This window comes from Solanum pennellii, chromosome 1 (genome assembly GCF_001406875.1).
Source record: "Solanum pennellii chromosome 1, SPENNV200".
NCBI lineage: Eukaryota > Viridiplantae > Streptophyta > Magnoliopsida > Solanales > Solanaceae > Solanum > Solanum pennellii.
This window is the reverse complement of record NC_028637.1, coordinates 97,671,561-97,695,946: the sequence shown is the minus strand read 5'-3', so window position 1 is coordinate 97,695,946 and position 24,386 is coordinate 97,671,561. Positions and strand designations below refer to the sequence as shown.

General features: G+C 29.6%; 3 protein-coding genes and 1 non-coding gene across 4 annotated transcripts; 3 read left to right on the top strand and 1 right to left on the bottom strand.

The window, feature by feature from the left end:
- The first annotated feature begins 1,878 nt into the window (after positions 1-1,878).
- Positions 1,879-3,230, top strand: LOC107013310 (homeobox-leucine zipper protein ATHB-12). Its single transcript, XM_015213253.2, has 2 exons — positions 1,879-2,476; positions 2,566-3,230. The coding sequence occupies exons 1-2, from the start codon at positions 2,084-2,086 to the stop codon at positions 2,890-2,892; spliced, it is 720 nt and encodes a 239-aa protein (XP_015068739.1). The 5' UTR covers positions 1,879-2,083; the 3' UTR covers positions 2,893-3,230.
- Positions 3,231-3,778: 548 nt separating this feature from the next.
- Positions 3,779-3,858, top strand: TRNAL-UAG. Its single transcript has one exon. It is a non-coding gene; the product is annotated as a tRNA-Leu (tRNA).
- A 2,893-nt stretch (positions 3,859-6,751) lies between these two features.
- LOC107008132 (uncharacterized membrane protein At1g16860-like) lies at positions 6,752-9,491 on the top strand. Its single transcript, XM_015207055.2, has 4 exons — positions 6,752-7,186; positions 7,858-8,013; positions 8,743-8,954; positions 9,038-9,491. Exons 1-4 carry the CDS (start codon positions 6,875-6,877, stop codon positions 9,198-9,200), a joined length of 843 nt encoding a protein of 280 aa, XP_015062541.1. The 5' UTR covers positions 6,752-6,874; the 3' UTR covers positions 9,201-9,491.
- Positions 9,492-9,845: 354 nt separating this feature from the next.
- Positions 9,846-11,859, bottom strand: LOC107008133 (ubiquitin-60S ribosomal protein L40). The gene is made up of 4 exons (XM_015207056.2): positions 11,610-11,859; positions 11,425-11,527; positions 10,201-10,267; positions 9,846-10,118 (listed from the first exon to the last, which is right to left on the bottom strand). Exons 1-4 carry the CDS (start codon positions 11,797-11,799, stop codon positions 10,092-10,094), a joined length of 387 nt encoding a protein of 128 aa, XP_015062542.1. The 5' UTR covers positions 11,800-11,859; the 3' UTR covers positions 9,846-10,091.
- Between the last annotated feature and the right edge of the window lie 12,527 nt (positions 11,860-24,386).

Below are 24,386 nucleotides of genomic sequence, written 5' to 3'. Positions count from 1 at the left end.
TATTGTAAGATATTTAATGATACTTATTTACTTTATAAAATTAATAAAATAATTATACTTAGTTTTTAATTGATTCTTATCATAAATTATCAAAAAAATTTAATTATTTTTTCATCTTTTACCTTTAATATTAAATATTTATTTTTTGAATTATTTTTCAAGACCTAATACTAAACATCATTTGATAAAGATAAAACAGTTATATCAATAATTATTTTTTTAATTGATATATCAAGTCAAACCATGATATAAGCTAAATTAATATTTATTATATTCAAAGGATGATTAATAAAATTATATTTTTATTTATAATTTTTAAAAAAAAAACATACAAAATTAACGGTGAACAAATATTATTATACATTTATAATTTCTAATTAAAAGTTTTGCATTTCTTTATTTGTTGAGGATTGTCCGAACAAATAAAGAATGTAATGACAACGGCTAGTTAATGATCTTTCGTATTTGCTCATTACTATTTTCATGTCATATTAATTGTGTATATTATTATAAAAAATTATTTCTCAATCGAATTCTCTTATGAATAATTTTTTATATAAAAATGTAAGCAAATTTATTTTAAAAAATTAAATTAACAAGAAAAGAGCTCATTTCCTATGAGAAACACACACGTGTTTGATATGTCTTAAGGAACAACATGAAAAGAAATGTTGACGAGGCCATACATTCTCTCTATTATATTAATTTTAAAGAAAGCCATTGATCAAGCTCAGCCACTCTTTTAATTACAAAGTACGAGCTATGAATATTTTATTGATTCTGATATCACATAACAACTTTATTTATTTATTTGTTTGGTAATAATTGCTGTTTTAACAATTACACTATAAGTAAAAGGCCTTCTTTGGAGAGTCAGCTTGCATTAATCCAACAAGGATCAAACAATATAATAATATTTTAATTATCTTTTCCATGAAATAGACATGCACAGAGCAGTTGTATAAAGATTTTTCTCTTTTTACCTCTCCACATTTCACCCTTTTATCTGTGAATAAAATATATCTTAAATGTATTGAAAAATTAAATATAATTTGAATTGAAATTTTTGAGTTAGGTGAATTTTTGTTCAACTCCACACGAGTATGATACGAAAGAAATCACATAGAGGAATGGTAAATATGTTAAAAGGACAAAGGGGCTGACTGAAAATATAATTACCTAAGGCATAACGTGAATCACGCAGCCGACACCATATGATAGATATAATAATGAAAATAACCATGATTACTAAGATGACAAGTAAACACCACTAATTAACTCCACTATGGCTAATAATACTTATATTGTATTGGATCGATGTACTTGTTGGCTCCTTGCTTACAGTACTCTACTCGAAGATGGCTCGATTGGGACTTTGAGCCTTGAAGCGAGCCGACTAAAAGCCCCAATTGTGGCAACCCCTCAATATTGGGAAAAAAGAAAAACCAATCATCTACTCGTAATAAACTATGGAATAAAAAACATTTTTGGCAGAATTAACGCAAACGATTGAATGTTTACTCTAATATCAATGGTATAATTTTATTTCTTAATTAAATTCATCTATCAATTCATCCAACACCTTATGAGTGTCGTTAGAGATAAGATATTTCTTTGCGCAAACAATATCCTTTTATTTTATATAAATATATAAAATTTCATTCACCCATTCCACATAACAGTTCAAGAGTTCAAGAAAATAAGCAATGCTCCACGATGATAAGTTAACCAAAAAAAAAAAGTAACATTCAATATAACATTTTGAGAGTTCAAGAAAATAAATAATGATCTATGATCGTAAGTTACTTAAAAATAATAATAATATTGTATTCGTAATGATGGACCCCATCCCTTATTCAAATCGATATAAAAAGATGGGCACAAGTTAAATAATTCCCAACCAGAGCTTAACACCATAAAGATACCATTCTATCAACTGTCAACTACTGCCACAGAGATGATACATGAACATTCCATTTCCAATCCACACACATAAATATATCCCAAATCAAGAAATCTCCTCCTCAATCTTCCTTTTTTTTTTTTGGTGCAAGATTTGCATGATTAAAGCCGAATTAATAGCATGTTTGATGCAGGGGAATTTTCTCCAAGTTCTTCAACAGCTGTTGTGTCTGCAGAGTGTTTCAGCAGTAGCAGTTGCTTCAGCAGTCTATCATCCTCAAAGAAGAAGAAGATTCATAGTAGTAACAACGCGAGGAGGTTCAGCGATGAACAGATTAAATCATTAGAAACCATGTTTGAAACAGAGACCAAACTTGAACCAAGAAAGAAGCTTCAACTAGCCAGAGAACTCGGATTGGAACCTCGACAAGTAGCAATTTGGTTTCAAAACAAGAGAGCACGATGGAAATCGAAGCAACTCGAAAGGGATTACAGTATACTTAAATCCAATTATGACAATCTTGCTTCTCAATACGAAGCTTTAATGAAAGAAAAACAATCCTTGCTTATCCAGGTACTTAATCACACAAATCCACCCAATCAAATATACCACATATTACTATATCACTAATGTCCAATTTTAATATTTTTTTTTATGTGCAGTTACAAAAGCTGAAAGAAATCGAGTCAGACAACAGATGCTCTGTAATTAAGAAAAATGAAATGGAAGGGATGCCAAGCTTGTCTTTTGACTTATCATCTCAACATGGAACAAATGGTGTTATTTCAGATGATGACATTGACAGCAGTATAAGAGCCGATTATCTCGGGTTAGATGATGATGCAGAGCATCATCTACTGAAAATTGCTGAAGCAGGGGATAGTTCTTTAACTTCCCCTGAAAATTGGGGCTGTTTAGACGACGATGGTATCTTAAACCATCAGCCTAATAGTTCTAGTTATGATCAGTGGTGGGATTTCTGGTCTTGAATCAAAATCGTTCATGAATCTTTAAAAATGATCAGATACCAAATTGCTAGCGGCTCTTGTACATTTGATGGAGCATGCTGGCACCCTCCTCTGTTATCACTTTCATCTCAGCAACTTACAGTGCCTTTGTCTACTGGACAAACTGTAATCTTGTATACTAGTACTAGTCCATGGTGGTTTTAGTTTGTATGCCTTGAAATATACTATGAGAATAATAATAATAATTATCAGACCAGAATAGTTGAGAAGTATAATTTCCAGCAGCTCGTAATCAGAGATATAGTTTAAAAGAAAGTAATCAAACAGAATAGAAGCTATTGGAGGTTTGTATTGTTGAAGTTTTATGCACCGTATAGGCACAATAATGTTCGTGAACGTATGTAACTTAAAGTAAGTATACGTTGGTGTACCATGTATAAAATTAAATTGGTATGTGTCACGCTTTAAAATCGTAGGAATTGGGAATAATGAATGTGGTGATTCCCTTACGATTCAAACATACCATATATCGGTAATATAAGTTTGATATTGATGCTTTTTGATCAAATAGATATTAAGTCTGATATCCCAAAACTAAAAGGAAACAATTACTAAAGGTTTCATGGGGCATGAATTTAAACAACTGAAATAAATAGGTAACAACTTAGGATATATGAAGTATGTGATGGGCTAACCAGAATACCAATCGAATGCAGTCTGCTTAGTTAGTGTACGAAAATAAACATCGTCTACGGAAGTGCATAATTTTTAGTTACCTCACTTTGTAAAATCCTCGTATGTAGGGTATTTTGCTATTTATCACGGCAGGACATGGAAAACTGCATTGATATATTTAGGAGGAAAACAAATAATATAAATTAAATATTTGATAATTTTAAAAATATGTGACAGTTTGGCCGAGTGGTCTAAGGCGCCAGATTTAGGCTCTGGTCCGAAAGGGCGTGGGTTCAAATCCCACAGCTGTCATTTTTATTTTATTTTTCTCTTCGTTCAATTTTTTCATTTTTTTCATTTTCCCCTTTCCCCTTTCATGTTAATATTAGTATTTCGTCCAAATATTATCCCCATGATAAACATATAATCTCAGAATAATTTATCCCACTTAAAAAATGAAATAAAATAATTTCAAGTTTAATGGGATAAAGTGGAATGGTACAGATTTATCATAAGAATAAATATTTGGGTATATGTTTATCATGGGAATAATATTTGGACGAAATGCTAATATTAACATGAAAGGGGAAAGGGGAAAATGAAAAAAATAAAAAAAATTTGAACGAGGGGAAAAATGAAATAAAAATGATACTAAAAATGCTAATTTAATTCTCATATACAATAACCGGTAACGATCTTAAAAAGAATCTAACACAAATGATACTAAAAAATATGTTAAAGTACTCAAACAATGTTAAAGTTTATCATTAATACAATACATAGCTTAAATCATAATATAAATACATCGATTGAATTGAAAATTATAATTCTACTTTTAATGAATCTTACGCAACATAAATTTAAGCTAATTCCATTGGCCTTTGACCTATTGGCAATAGGGTGTAATACCCATTTGATAATTTAAGGAAGGGAATTGCTTCATGAAATTCACCGTTCTTGTTATCTTTTTCATTTGTTGTTGAGTTATTGTTGATGTGATTGCATCCACATCAACATTTATTTGAATATTTTCAGAGTTCTTAAGAATTCGTTTGGAAAGTTATCCTGATATTTGAATTTGATATAATTGAATGTAATTACATTATTTATCCTGTTTGATTGAATATGTAATTGATGTAATAGACAAGGATTATTACACTCTCTAATTAATTGATAAAGCACAAAGCGAGAATGGATGTTGAATAATTTAATTGCAAAATTAAATAAATAAATACTAACGACTCTTTATTTTTAGCACCTACAATATAATCAATCTTATCTAGTGCTTTCACCTTGACATATTGGGAGGAAATTCTAGTCACATGTTGACTACAAGAGTTATTAATGGAATAGTACAATACTGAATCTTTGTCCTTTCTTTTAGGATTGGTTGATGATCACATTATTGTAGCTAAATATATAAATATGCATTTTCAAGGTAACTCTTAATTCACTCGAAAAATATTTTTATTCGATTTAAATTTAAATTGATAAATTATTTTGAATATGTCAGTAAATTTCATATAAACACTTAAACTATGATTTATTATAATTGAGTATCTAGACACATAATAAAATGTTTCTGTTAGATACCTTTGATTCAAATTTTGAAATCACCTTTAAACGCATTCTCAAGTATTTACATTTTCTATTCAAATGTTATCTTCTTTAATTATTTACATAGTCTTAATGAGATGTAAACCTCAAACATATGGCAATTCAGACTAATGTGAATAATTAAACGAATAATATATTTATTTTGATTAAAATGATTACGTAAAGGACATTTAAGAATACACAAAGAAAAAATCAAAATTTTAACTATAAGTATCTCATATGAACACTTATTTTGTATTTAGGTGCTTAGTTGAAATATCTAAATGAAATTTATCGACAAATTTAAAAAGGGCGGGTTATTAAGTCTTTTCGTTTTTTTGTTAATGTCATAAACTTATAATGCTATATTGCGATATAGCATACTAATTCTAATTCACCTAATATTCCCTCTCTGCACACCAATAAAGATCCGTATCTAATCAACTATTTAATTAGTGTACTGCAACCACCAAAATTGCTACTTTTAGTATAAGGATTGGGATTATTATTTGATCTACTTTCTTCAAAAAAGCATTTGTTCTTCTTTTTATCTAATCTAATTTATTTAGAAATAAGTATAGATTACTCAATATTATTATATATGCAAAGAGTAAGAACAATGAACTACTTTGACATCATTGTGACATATATATATGTATATGTTATGATAATAACAGGAGTAAGCTTACTAGATTTTATTTAATGCATCCCCTTATAAGTGAAAATATATAATTATAACTTGCGAAGGACAATATATATATATTTTATTTGTATTTTACCTAAATTATTCTCAAAATTCACATACTTGAAAATCAAGTAAAAAAATATCATAAATTGACGTAATTAATAAATTCAGAAAAAATTATAAGAATAATCATAGAATAACGGTTTAACTTTCTAAATATTATAATCCCTTAATTTTGTTTTAACTCAAAGATTATTATTTTAGTAATTCAAGACTAAAATTGGCAATTGTCTTCAATTATATTATTAACATTAAAGAAGTGTGCACAATATTTAAAAGAAAAATATATTTTACTTTTTGTTAAATAAAAACAATTTAATAAACTATATCATTATTTTTCTTAGCATAAAGAAAAGTTAAATTTAATGTTAAAATGGGACGCAACGAATATTGTTGTCAAACACCTCAACTTTCACGAGGGAATACAAAAGAACAAATATCATAAGTCGAGTACTTGAGCCCAAAAGAATGGAAAACATCAATATAACAAAAACGATTTTTAGCAACAACAACAATAAATATTTATATTACTCAAAGAATGATAAAAACATTTATCAATATTAGTTATTTTTGTTAGACTTTTGAAACATTTACAAAAAGTGCTAGTTATTGCTAAATATATATTTTAAACGACACTTAGCAATCTTTATAAATATGCTAAATGCATATTTCGCCTTTCTTCCTATCATCTATATAATGAAATGCATCCGGTATCAATAGTACATATATCTAGTATCTATAATACGAGCTTTTGATTCAAAGAAAGTGATATACTGATATATCTATCTTAAAATTTGATAAGATTTATTTAAAACTTTTTTCAAAATAAAAATAATCCATGAGATACTTTAGCCCAAAGGATGGAATTGGGAAGTGGGAAGTGAAGAAAATGACAGTTGAACCCCTCATCTGCTTAACACTTTTTTTTTTTTTAACCAAAATTTGTATTAGCTTCACATTACCAAATCAGCAAAATAGACAAGAGGGATGAACCAAAACAACTTCTCCCATTCAAATGTACCTCAAAGCTTCAAACTCCCTCTAATTTCCTCACTTGCTTTATGCTTTGTGTTTGCCCTTTTCTTGTTTGGCCTTGCTGTTTCTCTTTTCATACTTGTTGTTGTTCATAACCCTCTCTTCTTCCTTTCTTACCTATTCCTTTTTGGTCTTATTGCTGCTTTTCTACTCTGGAATTCTATCTCTTTCCGCAATAACACAACTATTCTTCACTATCTTCGTTCTTTACCTGATGCTGACCTCACCGTCGCCCGCCATGGCCACCTTGTCAAGATTACTGGGGTAACTTTTGTACCCAATCTGGGGTTTTCTTTTTTGTGTATTTCTTGGCTTCTTTTTTTTTGTAATATTTGTGTTTTTTATTTGATGGGTATTGTGAAACTATGACTAATGGTAAGAGTACTGGTCCCAATGTCTATCTGGGAGCTCAGCTGATTGCTAAATTAGGAATTATTGAATTATTTTGGGGAAGTCATTCTTGATTTTTGTGATTTCTCTTGTCTCCATTGATAATGTCAAAGTAATTTCTACCCTGTTTAATGCAAGAAAGGATTGATTTTTTAATTCATAGTATTAGTGTGCATTTCCTTCCTTGTGATGGATAATTTCATTTGAAGAGTTGGATACTGAAAATATATAAAGAGAAAACAAATTTGTGTTTATTTGAAATTATTGACTTTTATTGTTAGGGTGACATTTTGTGATTAACTAGACTTGTATTCTATTGGTAGGTAAAATTGACAACAGGAAGCTTTACTATCTCCATTATTGCATAGATGTACCAAAGAACATTACTATTGTTTATTCAGTTTATATATTTATGAGCTTGTTGGCCCTATCTAAAAAAAGCATATTTATGAGATTGTTGTGTTTATCTTGGTGTTCAGAACAATACATTTCCCCTCCCTTTTCTTGACATCAGTGGATGCCTTGTTTCGCTTTGATGATTTCAGCTTGTCTCTTGTGGGAATGTCTCTTTGGAGTCTTCTTATGAGAAGGTTGGACGATGTGTTTATACATCCACCTTGTTGTTTGAATGTGGAAAACTTGGCTTGAAGCCTGCCGATGTAAAAGAATCATGCTTCGGATGGAGACTTGCTTATTCTGAGGTATCAAACATTACGTTTTGTAACAATTCCGATCTAAGATATTTGTTTCTTGGCTTTAACGTTGCTTCTTGGAATCATCTTTTATTTTCAATCTACTGTTTCGACTTTAAAGAAAAGATAGTAATCCATTATTTTTCCTCACTAGAGAAACATCCTGTCAATACCTCGTTCTTAACTTGTTTTTGTCCAGTCTTAGGTCACTGGCCACCAGTTATATGATAATTAGCATAGAAAAGATAGTGTGACATTATTAAAATTCGGGTTCTTATATGTACTAATCTCATAGTACAAGTCCCGAGTAGCCGGTTTCACTTTGCAAGTTTCTTCACATGACATCATGTGAATCTATGCCAGGATATACTCGAAGCAGAAAATTAAAATGGAGCTTAAACCTTGTCAAGAAGGGGTGAAGAGTAGGACGAAGATTGAAAGAGACCGAATGGTCACATTTTTCACAAAACGCGAATTGAAAAATTTTAATCAACGTTCGTACCCCCATTGTATGTCTAACTCCTAGTTTTTATTTGAATGGTGCTACCACGAATGTCAAAGGTGTCTACCCTTGGCCAAAATTGCCCCTTTTGTATGAAGATTATATACTGTAGTTAGTAGAACTACAGATATACCCACCAAAGCAATATAAAAAGCACCCTATTCTGATTGTGTCAATTAGCGCCTTCACTTGAGTTCACCGCAGAGTTAGTTAACAGGTTGAGTTTCTCTTGGCAGAGGCTCTCAACTGACTTCTACATAACTGACAAGAACTCTGGTATTAGAGCTTTTGTTAAGGCTGGACCTGACTCCAGAGTTATTCCGCTGATAAAAGAGAGCAGACTGGTTACAACAGCAAAAAACTGTAAGGTTTTGGCTTCTCATTTGAGAAAATGGTTAAGGGACAGGAATCTTTCATCTGAAGCTCGTTTACTACGTCTAGAAGAAGGGTAACATATGCTTTTGCTAGATCTTTTTTGCCAGATATGTATTTGGAAAACTTATAACTACAAATTCTTTGTACGTTTGGCAGATACGTCAAGGAAGGTAGCTCGATAAGTGTATTTGGTATTTTGCAAAGGAGCAATGATGTAATGGTGGTTACTCCGCCACAGGAGCTCATTTCTACTGGCTGTCTATGGAAAAAGTTGCTTCTCCCTGTTGATGTTGATGGACTGATCCTTGCAATCCCATAATGTGCAAATTTTGGAACCAACTCTAACTTAAAAATGCAACAGAGATAAAGGTGACAAACCCTTGCAATGAAACTAACTGTGCATCCTATTTGGATTGTTTCTATTCGCATGTACAGCAACATGCCTGAAGGAAGGCAGGCTTATTTTTGGCTCAGAATTTCAGTAGTTAGTGCTATTGTTATTTTCAGATACGTATGAATTATCTTGTTTAACCCAAGGCTTGGTTAACATTGCAAAAGTTCCTTCTTTGTCTCTTGCAATCGTCAAACTAGTATAAGCTACACCCCTAAACCTCTGTCGCAAAAAGTTCTGTATTTTTTCAAGTTGAATGGCACGATCAATGGGTAAAATTCTGGGGCCATTTTGAATTTTCAAGAAAGGAAAATCTCAGCTTGGTCTCACCCTTCATCTAGGCCCAAAGGCTGTGTTTTAGTTTCAAAGCAACACACAAAAGTTGACCCAAAAAATTGGTGAGCAACTTGATCATACAAATGTATATTAAATTTAACATTTGTTTGTGTTATCAGAGTTTAGGAATATATAATTCCGTTTACTGTTGACATCATACTAAATTCACAAATCAGGAATACCCAGTGTTGCACTTTGCCAATGAAGCGATAATATAAAGAAAGGATGCAGCATAGGTAACAGTTCTCAAATGGATGTGAATAAATCATGATAGTGAAGGCTTGTACTTGTCAGGATAACATGAAAAACTTCATCGAAATAGTCATAGATTGGGTGCATAGTGATATCTTTTAACAACAAACTTTCAGTTCAACAAAATGCTAGACTATCCATTACAGCAAGTTGAAGCAGGACAAAAAATTGCAAGACCACAGACTGGAGGTATAACTGCAATACACCGTTCTGCTAAACAAGGTATCACACCTACTTGATCTTCTTCTTTGGCCTCAGCTGCAAAGGAAGAAACATTTGTGAGTGCTCAACCAAAATTTGAACGGAAAGAAGTCGAGTGAAAATCAAATTATTCACTAACCTGGTTGCTGTGCCCACATTTTTTCTTCCTGCAGTTAACAGCACGAGGATGTAGGCGAGCATAACACCTAGAATAAATAGACAGGCATCAGGATTAAGCAATCAAAACCAAGGTTTTAGAGTAAGCCACAGCAGTAAAAGCTCTACGATAAATAATTGAACACATAAAATGCAGAAAAGTAATTTAAGCCTCAAATTCTAAGTTGCCCAGACTCTTCACTTTGGGTGCCGCATATATGTTGACACAACATGGGAATGAGATCCGTGTCCAATTTGGTCAATCAATTTTGGGTACATTGGCAAAAATTGATGGGGAAAGTCCAAACAGTTTAATGATTTCTGTAATAAATAAGGAAGCTAAGGTAGACCTTTTATATAGAAATTTCTATGTCACTCCTTTTTCTTTAACCTTATTTGAAGATTCTCCGCATAATATCTCATATTAGATTTTATAACTCTAATTTTAGATATTTTTAGGTAATTCCTGCACCCATATCCATCATATCCCCAAATCTTAAAATTTAGATCATGTAGGATCCAACCTCTAGATCCGCACCTGAGCCCGACCAACTTAGCTCACAAGTATGCAGGTCACACAAGGTTCTACCTTAATTAGAAATAGTTTCTAGGAGAAGATTTCTGCTCAAAAGAGGAACTGTCCACACCAGCTTAAATAACTAGTTAGTTGAAGGAAGTACAAAACAAATAGGTTCTAGGTCAATGGATGTCAAACTTATCAATCATTCAGATGTATTATACTCTAATCAAATTAACAGAGTCAAAAGTATAAACTTATACGTTCTGAATATAGACGAAAACACCAGCAAACACTTTGCAATCAACAGTCACATAATAGGCAATCATAGTAAGGTAATACAAAACTCAAATTCCTCAGAGACTAACAATCAAAACTCATACGGATCCGTGATGAATAATCACTACAACAACTCAAGTTTACTTATGAGTTGAATTTCAAACAGGGTAATCCACTCCAAAAGGGGATTAAAATATTTCTATTTGAATATGCATGGAAAATGAAAATCTAGGAATAAATTAGCTTTTCCATATTTTCAAAGACTAAGAAGTATGAGGCAACCTAAAATAAGAAGAGCAAGACCATCTGTATTACTAGCATAGATGCACACACTGTAGTAGAAATCAAAATTAAAATTAAAATTATTTCATAAAAGCAATGGCAAATATAGAAAGAAAAATAAAAACTTACTTGCGGCAAATCATCTTCTCCTGATTGTACTTCCTTGCCAAAGCCATCAGAGAAGGCTCAATAATCCCTCCACGAAGCCTCAAAACCAAATGCAAAGTTGACTCTACATAAATTGCCCCGAGAAACCATCAGAAAACCGATACAACTATACGATTCCAAGCACATATAGAGTTATCCATACTTACCTTTCTGAATGTTGTAATCAGCTAGAGTACGTCCATCTTCGAGCTGCTTTCCGGCGAAGATCAATCGCTGCTGGTCCGGTGGAATACCTTCCTTGTCTTGAATCTTAGCTTTGACATTGTCAATAGTGTCGCTCGATTCAACTTCAAGCGTGATCGTCTTCCCCGTAAGAGTTTTCACGAAGATCTGCATTTTGGCGGCGGCTCTATCTCTATTACCCCTTTCTATTCTCTGATAGAAAACATGTATCCCTTTCCTTCTCTATATGTATATTAGGGTTTGGCATATGAAGCCCAATTGTTAAATTCTTTCTGTTGAGCCCAACAAATTCGATAATGGCCCAATCCCAACTACTACTACTACACTGGCGGCCCAATCTTACTTGCTTACGTCTTAATTTTGCACTTCCTTTATCCCAAGTGTTTTTTTAGTTTAACATTTGGCTACAATCTCTAAAATACATTTTGGCAAGTTATTTTTGGGTGAAATTTCAGAATACGTAGATCATAGATTTAGGAAGAAGTATTTGATTTTTAAAGATATATGATTTATATCCAAAATTTTTTATAATATTCGTAAATTTTGTATTATCATTTTATATTGAATATGTTCCGCTAAAAGTCATGACAATAAACAAAAAAAATATGAATATGAAAAAAGAGAACTGAAGGAAAATACCATTGGTTTACATAAAAAAAATCATTAGTAGTACTTATAATCGGAAGTGACTTCCAAGAACAAGCTGAAATTAAAATTGTATAATACATGTGTATTACTATGTAAATTTTGTACAATAAATTAGGACTATAATTTAGTATAAATGATAGGTGGATTTTTAGAATATAAAATTTTGAGGTACCATTTTTAAAAGATCTCTAATATTTTAATTGGGCTAAAATATTAGCGTTTTTCTAGTTGGGGAATAAGGAAGGTTTGTTAAATATGTTTATCACAAGTAATGAATAGTTGCATGGAGAAACACAATTTTCTAAATTTCCCCCCACTTTATTTGAGAATATATGTCTAAATGACACCTAGCTTTGTTGATTGACTGGTTGTTATTAATTGAGCTAATTTTAAATATATATAATAAAATAATTAGCTTATAACAAATATAATTATGTTTTATTTGAATAAAGAAAATAGATAAAAATTATAAAAAGTATATACTGATTATACAATATACCTTGACAAAAATCATAAAAAATATATATTGATTATACAATATAATTTATTTGTACATGAACTATGCATTGACATATTATCATACACTCAAAAAATTGTATATAGATTAATTATATCTGAAGTATAGATTTTAATATAGATAAAGTATACACTAACTATTCAAACTCAATCGACTCAAAATCACCTCAAAACAATCTCAAATTTTAGATATGAAATCCTCTTGATATTTATTAAAAATTTTATGTAAAATTTGCTCGAAAAGATTTAGATACGTTAAATTTTTATTTTTTATTTTAAAAAAAAGAAGAAGAAGAAGAAGGAAGAGAAGGAAAAGAAGACAAAAGAATGATGAACTAGAAGAGAAAGGAGGAGGAGGAAGAAGACTGAAGAGGATTAGAGGAAGAAGGAAAAGAAGCCATTAATTATGAAACTCAAAGTAAGAAGACGAAGGTTTTGTCAATTTCAGTAATTTTTAGGATTCGTTTGGCTATAAATTTCTAAAATAATATTTGGTGGAAAATTTGGCAAATAATGTTTGTTCATACAATTTGTTATTATTTGGCAAATATTCCAAATTCCTAAATACTAGTTTTTTTTAAGTATTTGGGCCAAATATCATTATTTAAGATCTTTTGAAAATTAAAATTTTACCCCAAACTTTTATCTTTTACAAAAACATCCTCTATAGTAGTTGTTTGTGTTGTATTACATAATTTTTTTACGTGAACATCAAAATAGTGATGAAATATTTAGTGAATATCAAATAATGATATGATTGTTGATGAAAATGATGAAAAATTAACTCAAGGTAATAAAATCATGTGCTTCGTCTACTTCACGATGTACGAAATGATACTTGTTGCACTCGCTCCAAATTACCACATTGCTCTAGTGTGATGGAAACTATTTGTTATTGTTGTAATGAACATCCAATTAACTTGTAATACAAGCTTATAGTTAGTTTTAGTAGTTGCTAAAACTTATGGGTATAAATCATATTTTTCTAAAAAGGTGAAATATATATTTTCCATATCCTATGGCCAAACACATGGTGAAGTTTCACTCAAATTTTCACTCAAATAATATTTGCCAAGAATATTTAAAAATTTATGGCTAAACGCTAGCTTAGAATTGGACTAATAATATGATAAAGTGAAGGCCACAATGATCACTTTACATAATTTGCCTTTATTAATTTTTATAAATAAGCAGTTATATTATTGAATCAAAAGTTCTTAAATTGATAACAAGTAGTTGAGTGTTTGAATTTTTTTTACTGATTTTCTGATTAAATGTCTGATAATGTATCTTGTAATTAAGAAAAAAAGGACGAAAAAATATGGACATTAAAGGGGAAAGTTAGGAATTTTGTTATGAAAAAAAATATATTGAGAATAAGTGAAAAAATCAAGGATAAAATAGTGGTAAAAAGTTTTGGTCAAACTAAAGATGTTTATAAACGAAATCATCATAAATTAAAAAATAACTAACTTATGATTTTTACTGATTTAATCTTACACGCACTTTAGTGTTTACCAAACTAAAAGTGTAATATGTGCTATTCCTTATGTGAATGGTGCAACTTGAAATTATGGAAGGACTTGTAGGCTAGCTGTACCCAACGCTTATTGACACAAAAATTGGTTTTACACTTGCTAACTTTGGGATTATATATTTTCTCTTTATTAAATAAAGTTTTGGATTGATAAAAATAAAAAGATATTGAATCTCAAAAAGTAAGCTCATCCGGAAAAGTTGATCAAGATCATATGACTCTTGGAGTTCAAAGGTTCTTGGTCTCCTTCTATTGTCTTGAACAACAGTTTCCTCTTGAGCTCACCTTCGAAATGTGAGTTAGGCCAAAGATCAAATAAGGAGATCGAGGACCTTTGAACCCACCGATGTGGGATTACAACATGAATGAAAATCTATAAGGTGTGATTACATTTTAGAAGATGAAACTTGTTTGGAGAGAAATTTGTATGTACATTTTGATTAATTACACTTAATTAGTCACATACATATACATGGTTAGAGCTAATTAAAAGTAGTAAATGCAACTACAGTGTAAATCGTCAAAGACTAAATCTTTCTATATGATTGTGAGCTAAAGTGATAAATTAGAATTACATTGATAACCATTTATACGTGGGAGAATTGCAAAGAAGTTCTACATATTCTACAATATTCAGTCTAAATTTCACTAGCATTATAATTTAATTGTCTAAACACTATAGATATAACGTAACGTGTAATCCATATCATTATCTTGTGAGAAAATTTATAATCCAATTAAAATTGGAAAAAGAAAAAACTTTTAAAATATAAGCTATATACCTACCATATGAAAAAAGTACACTCGAATCTAGCGGTCATCAACGTACACGTCTTGGCAATTTTGTTAAAAGTATGGCATTATTAAATTGTGGAACTGTGGATTTGCCAATAATGCACCGACCGATGATGTTAAGAATTTCCACATCCGAAAAGATATGGAAATTTTGTGATTGAATTAGAATTAAGATCCGTTATCAAAATCAAATTTATATCTCGATTCTTTATTCACCAATATTGTACCCCATATTATAAGGTTCATGCTCCGGATTCCAGATAATGAGATCTGAACATGCGGGAGAGGGTTAAAAATGCACTAAGATGGAGTACTTATTATGGGTATATTTGCTAGAAATGTTTAGGCAAATGATAATAGAGTTTATTTTAGACATAGCTTAGAAGGCACATGTTCATTCCCTCTTTGTCTAAGACGACAAAAACAACAATCAAATGCAGCAGCCTGTGTGCATACGTACTGAGACAAAAACATTCTACATTCGATGACACTTGAAAGCCTAAACCAACATTACTTTACTATATATATATATATATATATGTTTATGTCCAATTTTTGTCTAAGCTTTTCTTTTCCAACATTTGTCATGATGCATTCAACTTTCCTTATTTAGCAGTTGCCCAAGTTCAGAAAAAGATTATATATATATATATATATACTCTAAAATAAGGTAGAGTAATTCTGTCGATACACGATATATAAAAAGCCAACAGCCTAACGAAGTAACACTGAATATGGGCTTCATCACTCAATTCCTATTTTTTGTCCTTTCTTTTTCATTCATTTCAGAGATCTTAATTATTAAAGTCTTGAAATCGACAATTTTAAATTGTTAGATATCTTCAAAAATGAATCATATATAATATGTGAGTTCAAGATTTAATCAAATTTGTAATTAAAATAAATACATAAAATTGCAATCACTAACTAAGAAAGGTCATTTTCTATTACTTTTTGTATTTCACGATCATGGGTGTTCTAAACCAGAATGACCTACTATTTACTGCTACTTATAGTGCTTATGTATCAATCATTGTTTTGACCACTTCACACATATAATTGTTACTACTTTATTATTATTATTATGATTAGTCATTATTTGTTCTTGTCCATGCATGGTTAAAATTTATATATCAATCTTTAAAGGAAGAAAAGATTTTCCACCTTTATTGCTGCGTTGTCTAAATTTAAACCCACTGTGTGTCACGCTTCAACCCATTAGAAGGAAAAGTGTAATTATTTCATATAACGTACGTGTAAGCATTACTCTCTATTCATTATCTATCAAGTCCACATGACTAATAATAATATTTTGTTATAACAATTATGTTTCTTTTGAAATTATCTTTTTTCATATTATGTTATATTATAAGTACGTTTCTGTTGTAGTATTTCGTTATACTAAAATTTGTAATAAATAACTTTATTATATTAATAGTGTGATAATTCATTCTTTTGAAAGTAATTTTGATTCAACAAACATACAAATTATTATAGCCGGCCGCTTCCAAAATGGGCTATTATAAGATTCAAATTAAATGTTACAAGAGAATGCATTCTTTAACGAATCTGGGCACATTTTATTATATATCATTGTATTTGGACACTTTTCTTGTAGGCTTAAAATCTTAAAAATATTGTTTTTACTAATTTTGATTTGTATTTGGCATTACGTATGGAAAATTGATCTTTTTCAATCTTGCTCATCCATTTCTCATGTGCACGAAATCACTCTTTTTTCCTTCAATTAAACATAATTAAAGAGGACTTTTTTTCTCCAAATCAATAATAGATTCTTTTCATCTTTCACATAAAATAAAAAAGTAAAAGTGGGAAAAGAACCCACAAGATAAAAGGATAGGAAAAAGTATCCACAAAAAAATTGAATATTACTTACATCACGATGATGGTTTAATGCCAACAAATTAATGATATTTAATATAGAAAACTTTCATGTGTAGAATGTTTAAACATTATCAACAAAAGAAAAATAATTATTGGTTTCCTAATTTTCGAATTAAATCCTTATTAAGCTCAGCGTTTTTATACTCTTCTCTCTCTCTTTTCTGCTGTAATTTATATAATAAAACAAGGGTGGAAAAAGATAGTATAAAGACGATGCACCTAAAAACGAAAAAAGAAAAGATAAAACATCGAAAAAGTATCGTGTCCTTTTATTTTTAACACACTTCATCTCTTTCAGAAAAAGGCTCATTCATGTCAGCAGGTAAAAGTCTTTTTCATTTATATTACCGTTAAAGAAAAGGCTCATTCATGCTATTATTTTTTAACGGTGGTTCTGCAAAATCATTTTTGCACCAATTATAATTTGGTCACATCATCAATTTATTTTAATTAAAAAATCATAAAAAAATATCAATTTTTATTCAGAATTTTGAATTTTTATCAAAGAAATTGATGACGTGGCTAATTATAATTTGGCTACATCATCAATTTATTTAATTAAAAAAATAAAAAAAAATAATTTAATTTTTTTTCAAAATTATGATTTTTTATTTAAAAAATTGTGACATGGCAGAATTATAATTGGACACGTGTCAAAAATGGTTTTGCAAAATCATTGTAAAAAATAATAGCATAAATGAACCTTTTTATTAACGGTTATGACATGAATAAACCTTTTCTGAGAGTTTGATGTACATTTGACTCTTTTCCCGTATAAATTCATTATCCTTTGTATCAAAAACACCCGTACATAGTCGTGTGATTTATTTATTTTGTACACACCTTATTTTATGAGGAATTAAATGTGGAACATTCTTATATTATTAGACATAATCCACTTGATTGAAAAAATATTAATATCACGATGAAGCTAGGTACACACATCAAAGATTTCATTTTCAGTGTAATATATTATATGGTGCATCTGAAAATGAAGGATAAGATGCCTCTGCCGCTTACCTACCCATACAAGTCATCTAGATTTTAACAGCCTAACCAACTTAATTGTGTACTATTTTTAGGGGATTCATTCATTTTAATTTTATAAGTCTCTTATCAAAGTTGACCTAATTTGTTTTAATTAGTTGACTCTTAAGTCTATTCAATACTTGTTTGTCTATATGTATAATAAATAATAACACTACATGAATTATGTCCTTAATTAATAACCGGAAAAGAAGCATTTTGTTCTTGTTATGCAAACCGATCATAACAAAAAAATAGTGCAATACATACCCAACAGACGACAAACATACTTTACAGCTGCACCAAACTTCCTTCACATTAATTTGCTTCTAATTACTAGTTAAACAAAATAACTCTTTTGAATTTGATTACAAATGTTATTTTTAACAAATAAGTTAGGGGTTCTTTTGGTACAAAAAGAAAATATTTTTTGATAGATAAATAATTTTCATACTTATATTTTGATATTTAATTAGTAAATAATTAAAAAAAAGAATATTTAAATATATAATTTTGACAAATACTATAATGATAGACGTTGGTTCGACAGGTTGATTTACTTGGGTGGGGAGGGAAGGGATTGGGGTTAGAGTGTGGGGTGGAGTAGGCCTCACTGTGGGAGACAATTAGCACGTAATATTATTTCATTACTAATAAATTAGATTTTTTAATTTATTCCGGATGAAAATGACCATCATTATTAGAGAATGTCACTTTTATACTTTTACTATGAAGGTAATTTTCTTAATTTCTGAAGAATAATATAATATAGTGCTTAGTTGATTTCATAGGGTTTGTTTGGTTGTGATATATTGGAGCAATTAATGCCACATTAAAATTCCATAAACAATAATATAGAACTTAATTGGTTGATCTCATAAAAAAATCGTCATGCATGACTAATATAATGTGACATATATTTGGCCGTATTAATATTATGTACATTGTCATTTGAAAATTTATATATCATTTTATGCGAGGTAAAATAATTATTGATTAATAATTGGGATGGAATTATTTAAATACAAAATACCATTTTAAAGTTAATTATATACAATTAAATATAAATCTTCTACATTGTTATATTGAAAGTTCGGCTCTAGGTAGGTATAAACGTTAAGGAGCAATTACCTGTCGTTAGATATAATTAGAATTTGATTAGGGAACCAATCATTCTCACAAATCAAATCCAACCATTAGCACTAGAGAATACGAAACCCTACGCCAATAGATGTCACTTCGTTATCATTTCATATTTATGGAATCCTCAAGAAATTAAAAAACAAAAGAAGAGATCGATGATTAAAAACATATTTATTGATTTTCATAAAATTTTTATGAAATACATAGCTTAACGAGAAATTCATACGTATAACAATATTTTGTGTTTTCTTTTGCTCAGATGATGGCCTTTTTAAAAAAAACTTATATGTATGAAAAATAATGATTCGATTTTAGTAAGGCTAGCTGGTGACCTCCTAATTATAATTTGAAGAAAAAGGATTAATTAATAATCAAGAAATAAGTGGATGCTTAATCAGAGGGGTTCTCCAATTGTTGTTGGATAATTAGCTTTAACATTATTCCAACCACTTGGCAAACCACAATTCATGCAGATTCTGTGATAATCATCCCACAACTTATCAAACTTTGACCCAATATTATAAAATTCATACACAATATGGATGGAGGTATATATGAAAATCCAAGTTTACCCAAAGAGGAAAGATATTGTTATCCAAAATCTAGGGCTGGTAGAATAGGACCCAAATGCTAATGTTTTATTTTTAATATTTAAAATAATTTTTTGATTTTTGTTGGTCAAGAAATCCTAGCTACTTGCAGCAATACTTGGATTAGTCGAACACCTTTCGTGAAAAAATTACATTATGTATATTAAAAATTAAAAGAAGCAGATATCATGTCAAAAATCGTTATGCATATACATTAAATTCAGCACACCCTCAATGATATTTCTGATTTTAGTCTACTTGTTCGAACTATTTTAGTCAAAGTATGATCTAGTGGCAAATAAATACAGCTCCATCCAATTACAACTTGTGGAAACGCAGAGAACCCAACATGATACGATTTTGATTAAAATAGTAGAATTGAAAAGGCATAAAGAGGGGGTGAAAAAACAGGACAGCGGAAAAGAATATGAACATATTCTTGAAACAAATCATGAAGTTGAAAGGCATATATATATATATTTAACTAATTAAGCACCCAAAAAGGGGGCCAAGGAGAGAATTCTAATTAACTTATATTATATGTGGTCGAATCCTATGGTAGTTAAATTCGATTGATTGGTTGATTAAACAATTTTTAAAGTAAAAAAAAAAAGTGAAAGTGGGTTAGGCAACAAGAACAGCTAGCTTGCGCACTCAAAGAAGAGAATTGATGTTATTAATTTGTAATCATGCACTACTCATACTTTACAAGATTAAGGTAATCTTAATCCATGTTTAATTTAAGGTTCTTTTGACACTATCATATGTGGTAACAAAAGTAGTAGCCCATCTACATTTACTCATTGCATGTGACCCCCCAAAGTAACAACATAGTTGGATTTTGTGGTTCACCCTTCAAATTATCACGTAGATTAAACAACGACAACATATCAGTGAGATTTCGCAAATCATGACATTCAAAAAATTTATATAAATATAATTTTATGATCACTATCTTAGCTCGTAAAGATAGAAAGATTGATTACAATACAATATATCCTTAATAACTTCTCTAGTGCGCACGTTCTAATTATTATTAGTGTTTCTTTTGTTTTTAGTTTTGTAATTAATTTTCTCTTTTAGGCATTTACCTTAAATAATAAGTACTATAGGTGGAGATTAGGAGTTTGATTAGCAGGACATAGTTTACTCATATGAATTTATTCCGATAAGGGGGAAAACAATTAATTTCTTCCATTATATCTTTTAAAGATGAGATGATACTATTGGTAATTACACCATATAATTATTAGTATATATGGCTTTTCGAATTTAAATTTTCCAAAGGAATAAGATTCTTTCATTTCCATTTCTTTTCCCTTCTCAAATTCGTATTTCAATTTGAAGCCATTTTATTGCTCCATTACATGTATTAGTACATTATTATATCTATTTCTCTTCTCATTGCTTAATGCAATCGTTAGTACATTAGTACTTGCATATTAGTACACTAGTACTAGTAAAGATTGATGTAGTTTTGGGTGAGGTAATGAATGACTTGCTAATATTGTTATTACTAGTACATTTTTAAAAAAAAAATATTATTATTCATGAGTTTCTGTATTTTAAACTATATCTTTGTTAGAAACAATTTTTTTATCGGATGAATTTTGATTGATGATTAGGATGGTTTGAACTTTGAAGATAATGTTATGCTTTATTAATAGCTTTTAAATAATAATGAGTTTCCATTGATTTATGTGGTAATTATTATATTGATTAATTTAGATTTTGGAAGGCTTTTATAGTAAAATAAATAATTCTTTTGGTTTCATCATAATTGTAAATATTATCAAATAATGTGGTCGGATATATAAAGTTTCCTTACCCTTAACATAAGGTCATAGCTACGTTTGAATTTTAAGAATTGAGAATTTCTTAATAGTTAAGAGCACTTTCTCGTTAAATAATCCTAGATAACTCAATTTTTTAACTAATTAAATTAATAAATTTTGAAGAGTTATACAAAACAAAACAAAATAAACTTAATGCCATTCCCTATAATTTTCACTGGACGCAAAATCAATATTTCCCTTTTTTTTTTCTTAAGTTATTTGAGAAAATAAATTTCTTTAAACCCCTAATTAAGTCAATGAATCCTCAAGTTATTTTTGTCATAATTAATTCTATAATATACTGGACTGACGAATAAAGCAAGAAAGAGCGTGACTGAACATATAAATTGTACAAAACAACATCAGAAAAGGGAAGGACCACTAACTTTGCAACTATCATACACTCATCAATTAATATTTGAAGAATTAGGTAGGGAACAGTCTCCCGGAAATTCCCCACGATATATATTTAAACGAGAGTCTCGAAGTAATGATAAAATTGTCTTCATTTAATTTATAGGTTACACGTTTAAGTCATGAAAATTATCATGAAACTTCCGTTAGTCTAAATTATCCATATCATATTTCTTAACATGTGATCCTATTTCGAATATTATGTAAATGTGAGATGCTTTATATACTTAGAGACTCTGTTCTTTTTAATAGGTTTGAAATGATGGGGATATTATTTGAAAAGAAAAAAGGCAATCAAATTATTGATGATTATATTATTTGAATAAGTGATATAATTAAGAATCATATCTATGATATGAACACCTCTAAGATTTGGTTGCGACAGAGTTCATTGGATTAGCTAGGCAGGAGATTTTGTTGATGATATTGTCATCGCATCTATTTATTGCCCTTCTGGCCGTAGTCAAATATTTTTTTTTTTCTGCTTTTACCTTTTTATAATACTCCAAAATTTTTCTTTTAAATTATTTAGTATAACCAACAAGTCCATATCGGCTCCCTTATCCATCACTATTTTTTAATGTTTAATTATAATGAGTAAGCGCTAATTAAGTGGACGTAAATATCGTGTACATTTAAGTTTTCAGAGTTAATTGAGGATTTTTATTTGGCCACAAAAGAGATAATTGATAAACAATAGTCATTCTTTAATAAATTATAGCCTAACATGCACTTAGAAGTTTATAATAAATCGGTTCAATTATATTAATAACCTAACAAATAAAATTTGATTTTTTGAGATGTGATGGTTGTTAAGAAATTACTTTTTGTAATCGATTTTCATTCTTTAATCACCGATGTGGGACTTTTGTCATTCTTTAACACATCGAGTGAGACGGGTCCTGCTCTAATACCACGTAAAATTAGGTCTTAGGCCTAACTCACACCCCAAAAGCTAGCTCAAAGAGAGGAGGATTGCCCAAGCCTTATAAAGAGTCCACCTATCTCATTAATCACCGATGTGGGACTTTTGTCATTCTTTAACAAATTCTTTTTTCACTTGATAACTATATTTAATTTTTCCTTAAAGTATGTCAATTTCTTTTAATAATTCTTAACTTTTATATATGAAAATTTTATTTTTCTACAAAAATAGTACTCAATATTTTAAAAATAAAATAAAATAATTTATAATCTATTATAGTTAAACTAAACTAAGACATTTCAAATTTGAACGCCTAAAACAACTGATTTCTTCAACTATATTGAGAGGATATTCGACTTCATTAATTTTAATTACATAAACGAGGACATAATGTCTTTATTTTATTTATTTTTTCGACTTCCCGTAGTTCATCTTTAAAAGGTGGGTCCCACTTGAGCAGTTTCCCGTGCCAATATCAATGGACAGGGCTTTATTTCAATTTATGACAGGAATCAACACAGTTCATCTATATCTTAAAACGTTTGTTTGACCTAACATAGTTCGTTAACGTAGATCTTAATTAAAATTCTTAAATTTGAGTTTTAAGAATGAAAGAAAATTATGCACGGAACATAATCAGAGTCGCAGGACTTTCCAATTTTATCCCGTGAGTACTCACCATATATATTTAGTGCCATCTAGTCATTCTAATAGTTTGTTTGGTTTAGTTTTTTGGCCAATCATGTTACAAGACATGTTTTAACGTCTCAATGTTAGCCGAAGAATTATTTAGCATCACTTAATAAGGTCTGAGTTATTGTGTAGTACAGTAGTAATAAAATATGATCCATTAATTCAATATATTGTACGGTTTTTAAAAACAATACTCCAGATCTGATTTTAATTACCGGTCCATTATTATCATATGGACATACCAATTAAGAAAATAATAATTGACATAGTGAGTTGTTCATTAACTAAATTAAAAATCTTAATTTTTGAAGAAGTTTTACTTTTTTTAAAATAATTAATTAAAAATATAATAGGAAAAAAAATTATTATTTTTATTTGTTAAATTGGCCCAGAGATTAAGAAAAATGGACATATTGAACCTCATTGTAACTTGTTGGTCATGAGCATCTTAGTTCATAAATCAAGGCATCAAATTCCAAGGCATCTCAGAATGACTTCATTATTAGTAGGCCAAGCAACAAGATATTTATACACAACACTAGCATAAGTTAGATGTATAGTAATTAAAAATGCAATAATGATAGTACGGCAGGAAAATTACAACATGACAAGCAATTTTATTTTTTTAATAAAATGATAAATACTTTGATGGAAGAACTCCATCTTAATTATAGTACGCTTCATCTTTAACGTGGACCTAAATTTAATTGGAT

Coding starts and splice junctions, on each gene's coding strand:
- LOC107008133 (XM_015207056.2), bottom strand. CDS start 11,799: ATGCAGATCTTCGTGAAAACTCTTACGGGGAAGACGATCACGCTTGAA. Junction 10,268..11,424: donor GAGAAGATGATTTGCCGCAA/GTAAGTTTTTAT, acceptor TATTTATTCTAG/GTGTTATGCTCGCCTACATC. Junction 10,119..10,200: donor AATGTGGGCACAGCAACCAG/GTTAGTGAATAA, acceptor CTTCCTTTGCAG/CTGAGGCCAAAGAAGAAGAT.
- LOC107008132 (XM_015207055.2), top strand. CDS start 6,875: ATGAACCAAAACAACTTCTCCCATTCAAATGTACCTCAAAGCTTCAAA. Junction 8,014..8,742: donor GGAGACTTGCTTATTCTGAG/GTATCAAACATT, acceptor TTCTCTTGGCAG/AGGCTCTCAACTGACTTCTA. Junction 8,955..9,037: donor TTACTACGTCTAGAAGAAGG/GTAACATATGCT, acceptor TACGTTTGGCAG/ATACGTCAAGGAAGGTAGCT.
- LOC107013310 (XM_015213253.2), top strand. CDS start 2,084: ATGTTTGATGCAGGGGAATTTTCTCCAAGTTCTTCAACAGCTGTTGTG. Junction 2,477..2,565: donor AACAATCCTTGCTTATCCAG/GTACTTAATCAC, acceptor TTTTATGTGCAG/TTACAAAAGCTGAAAGAAAT.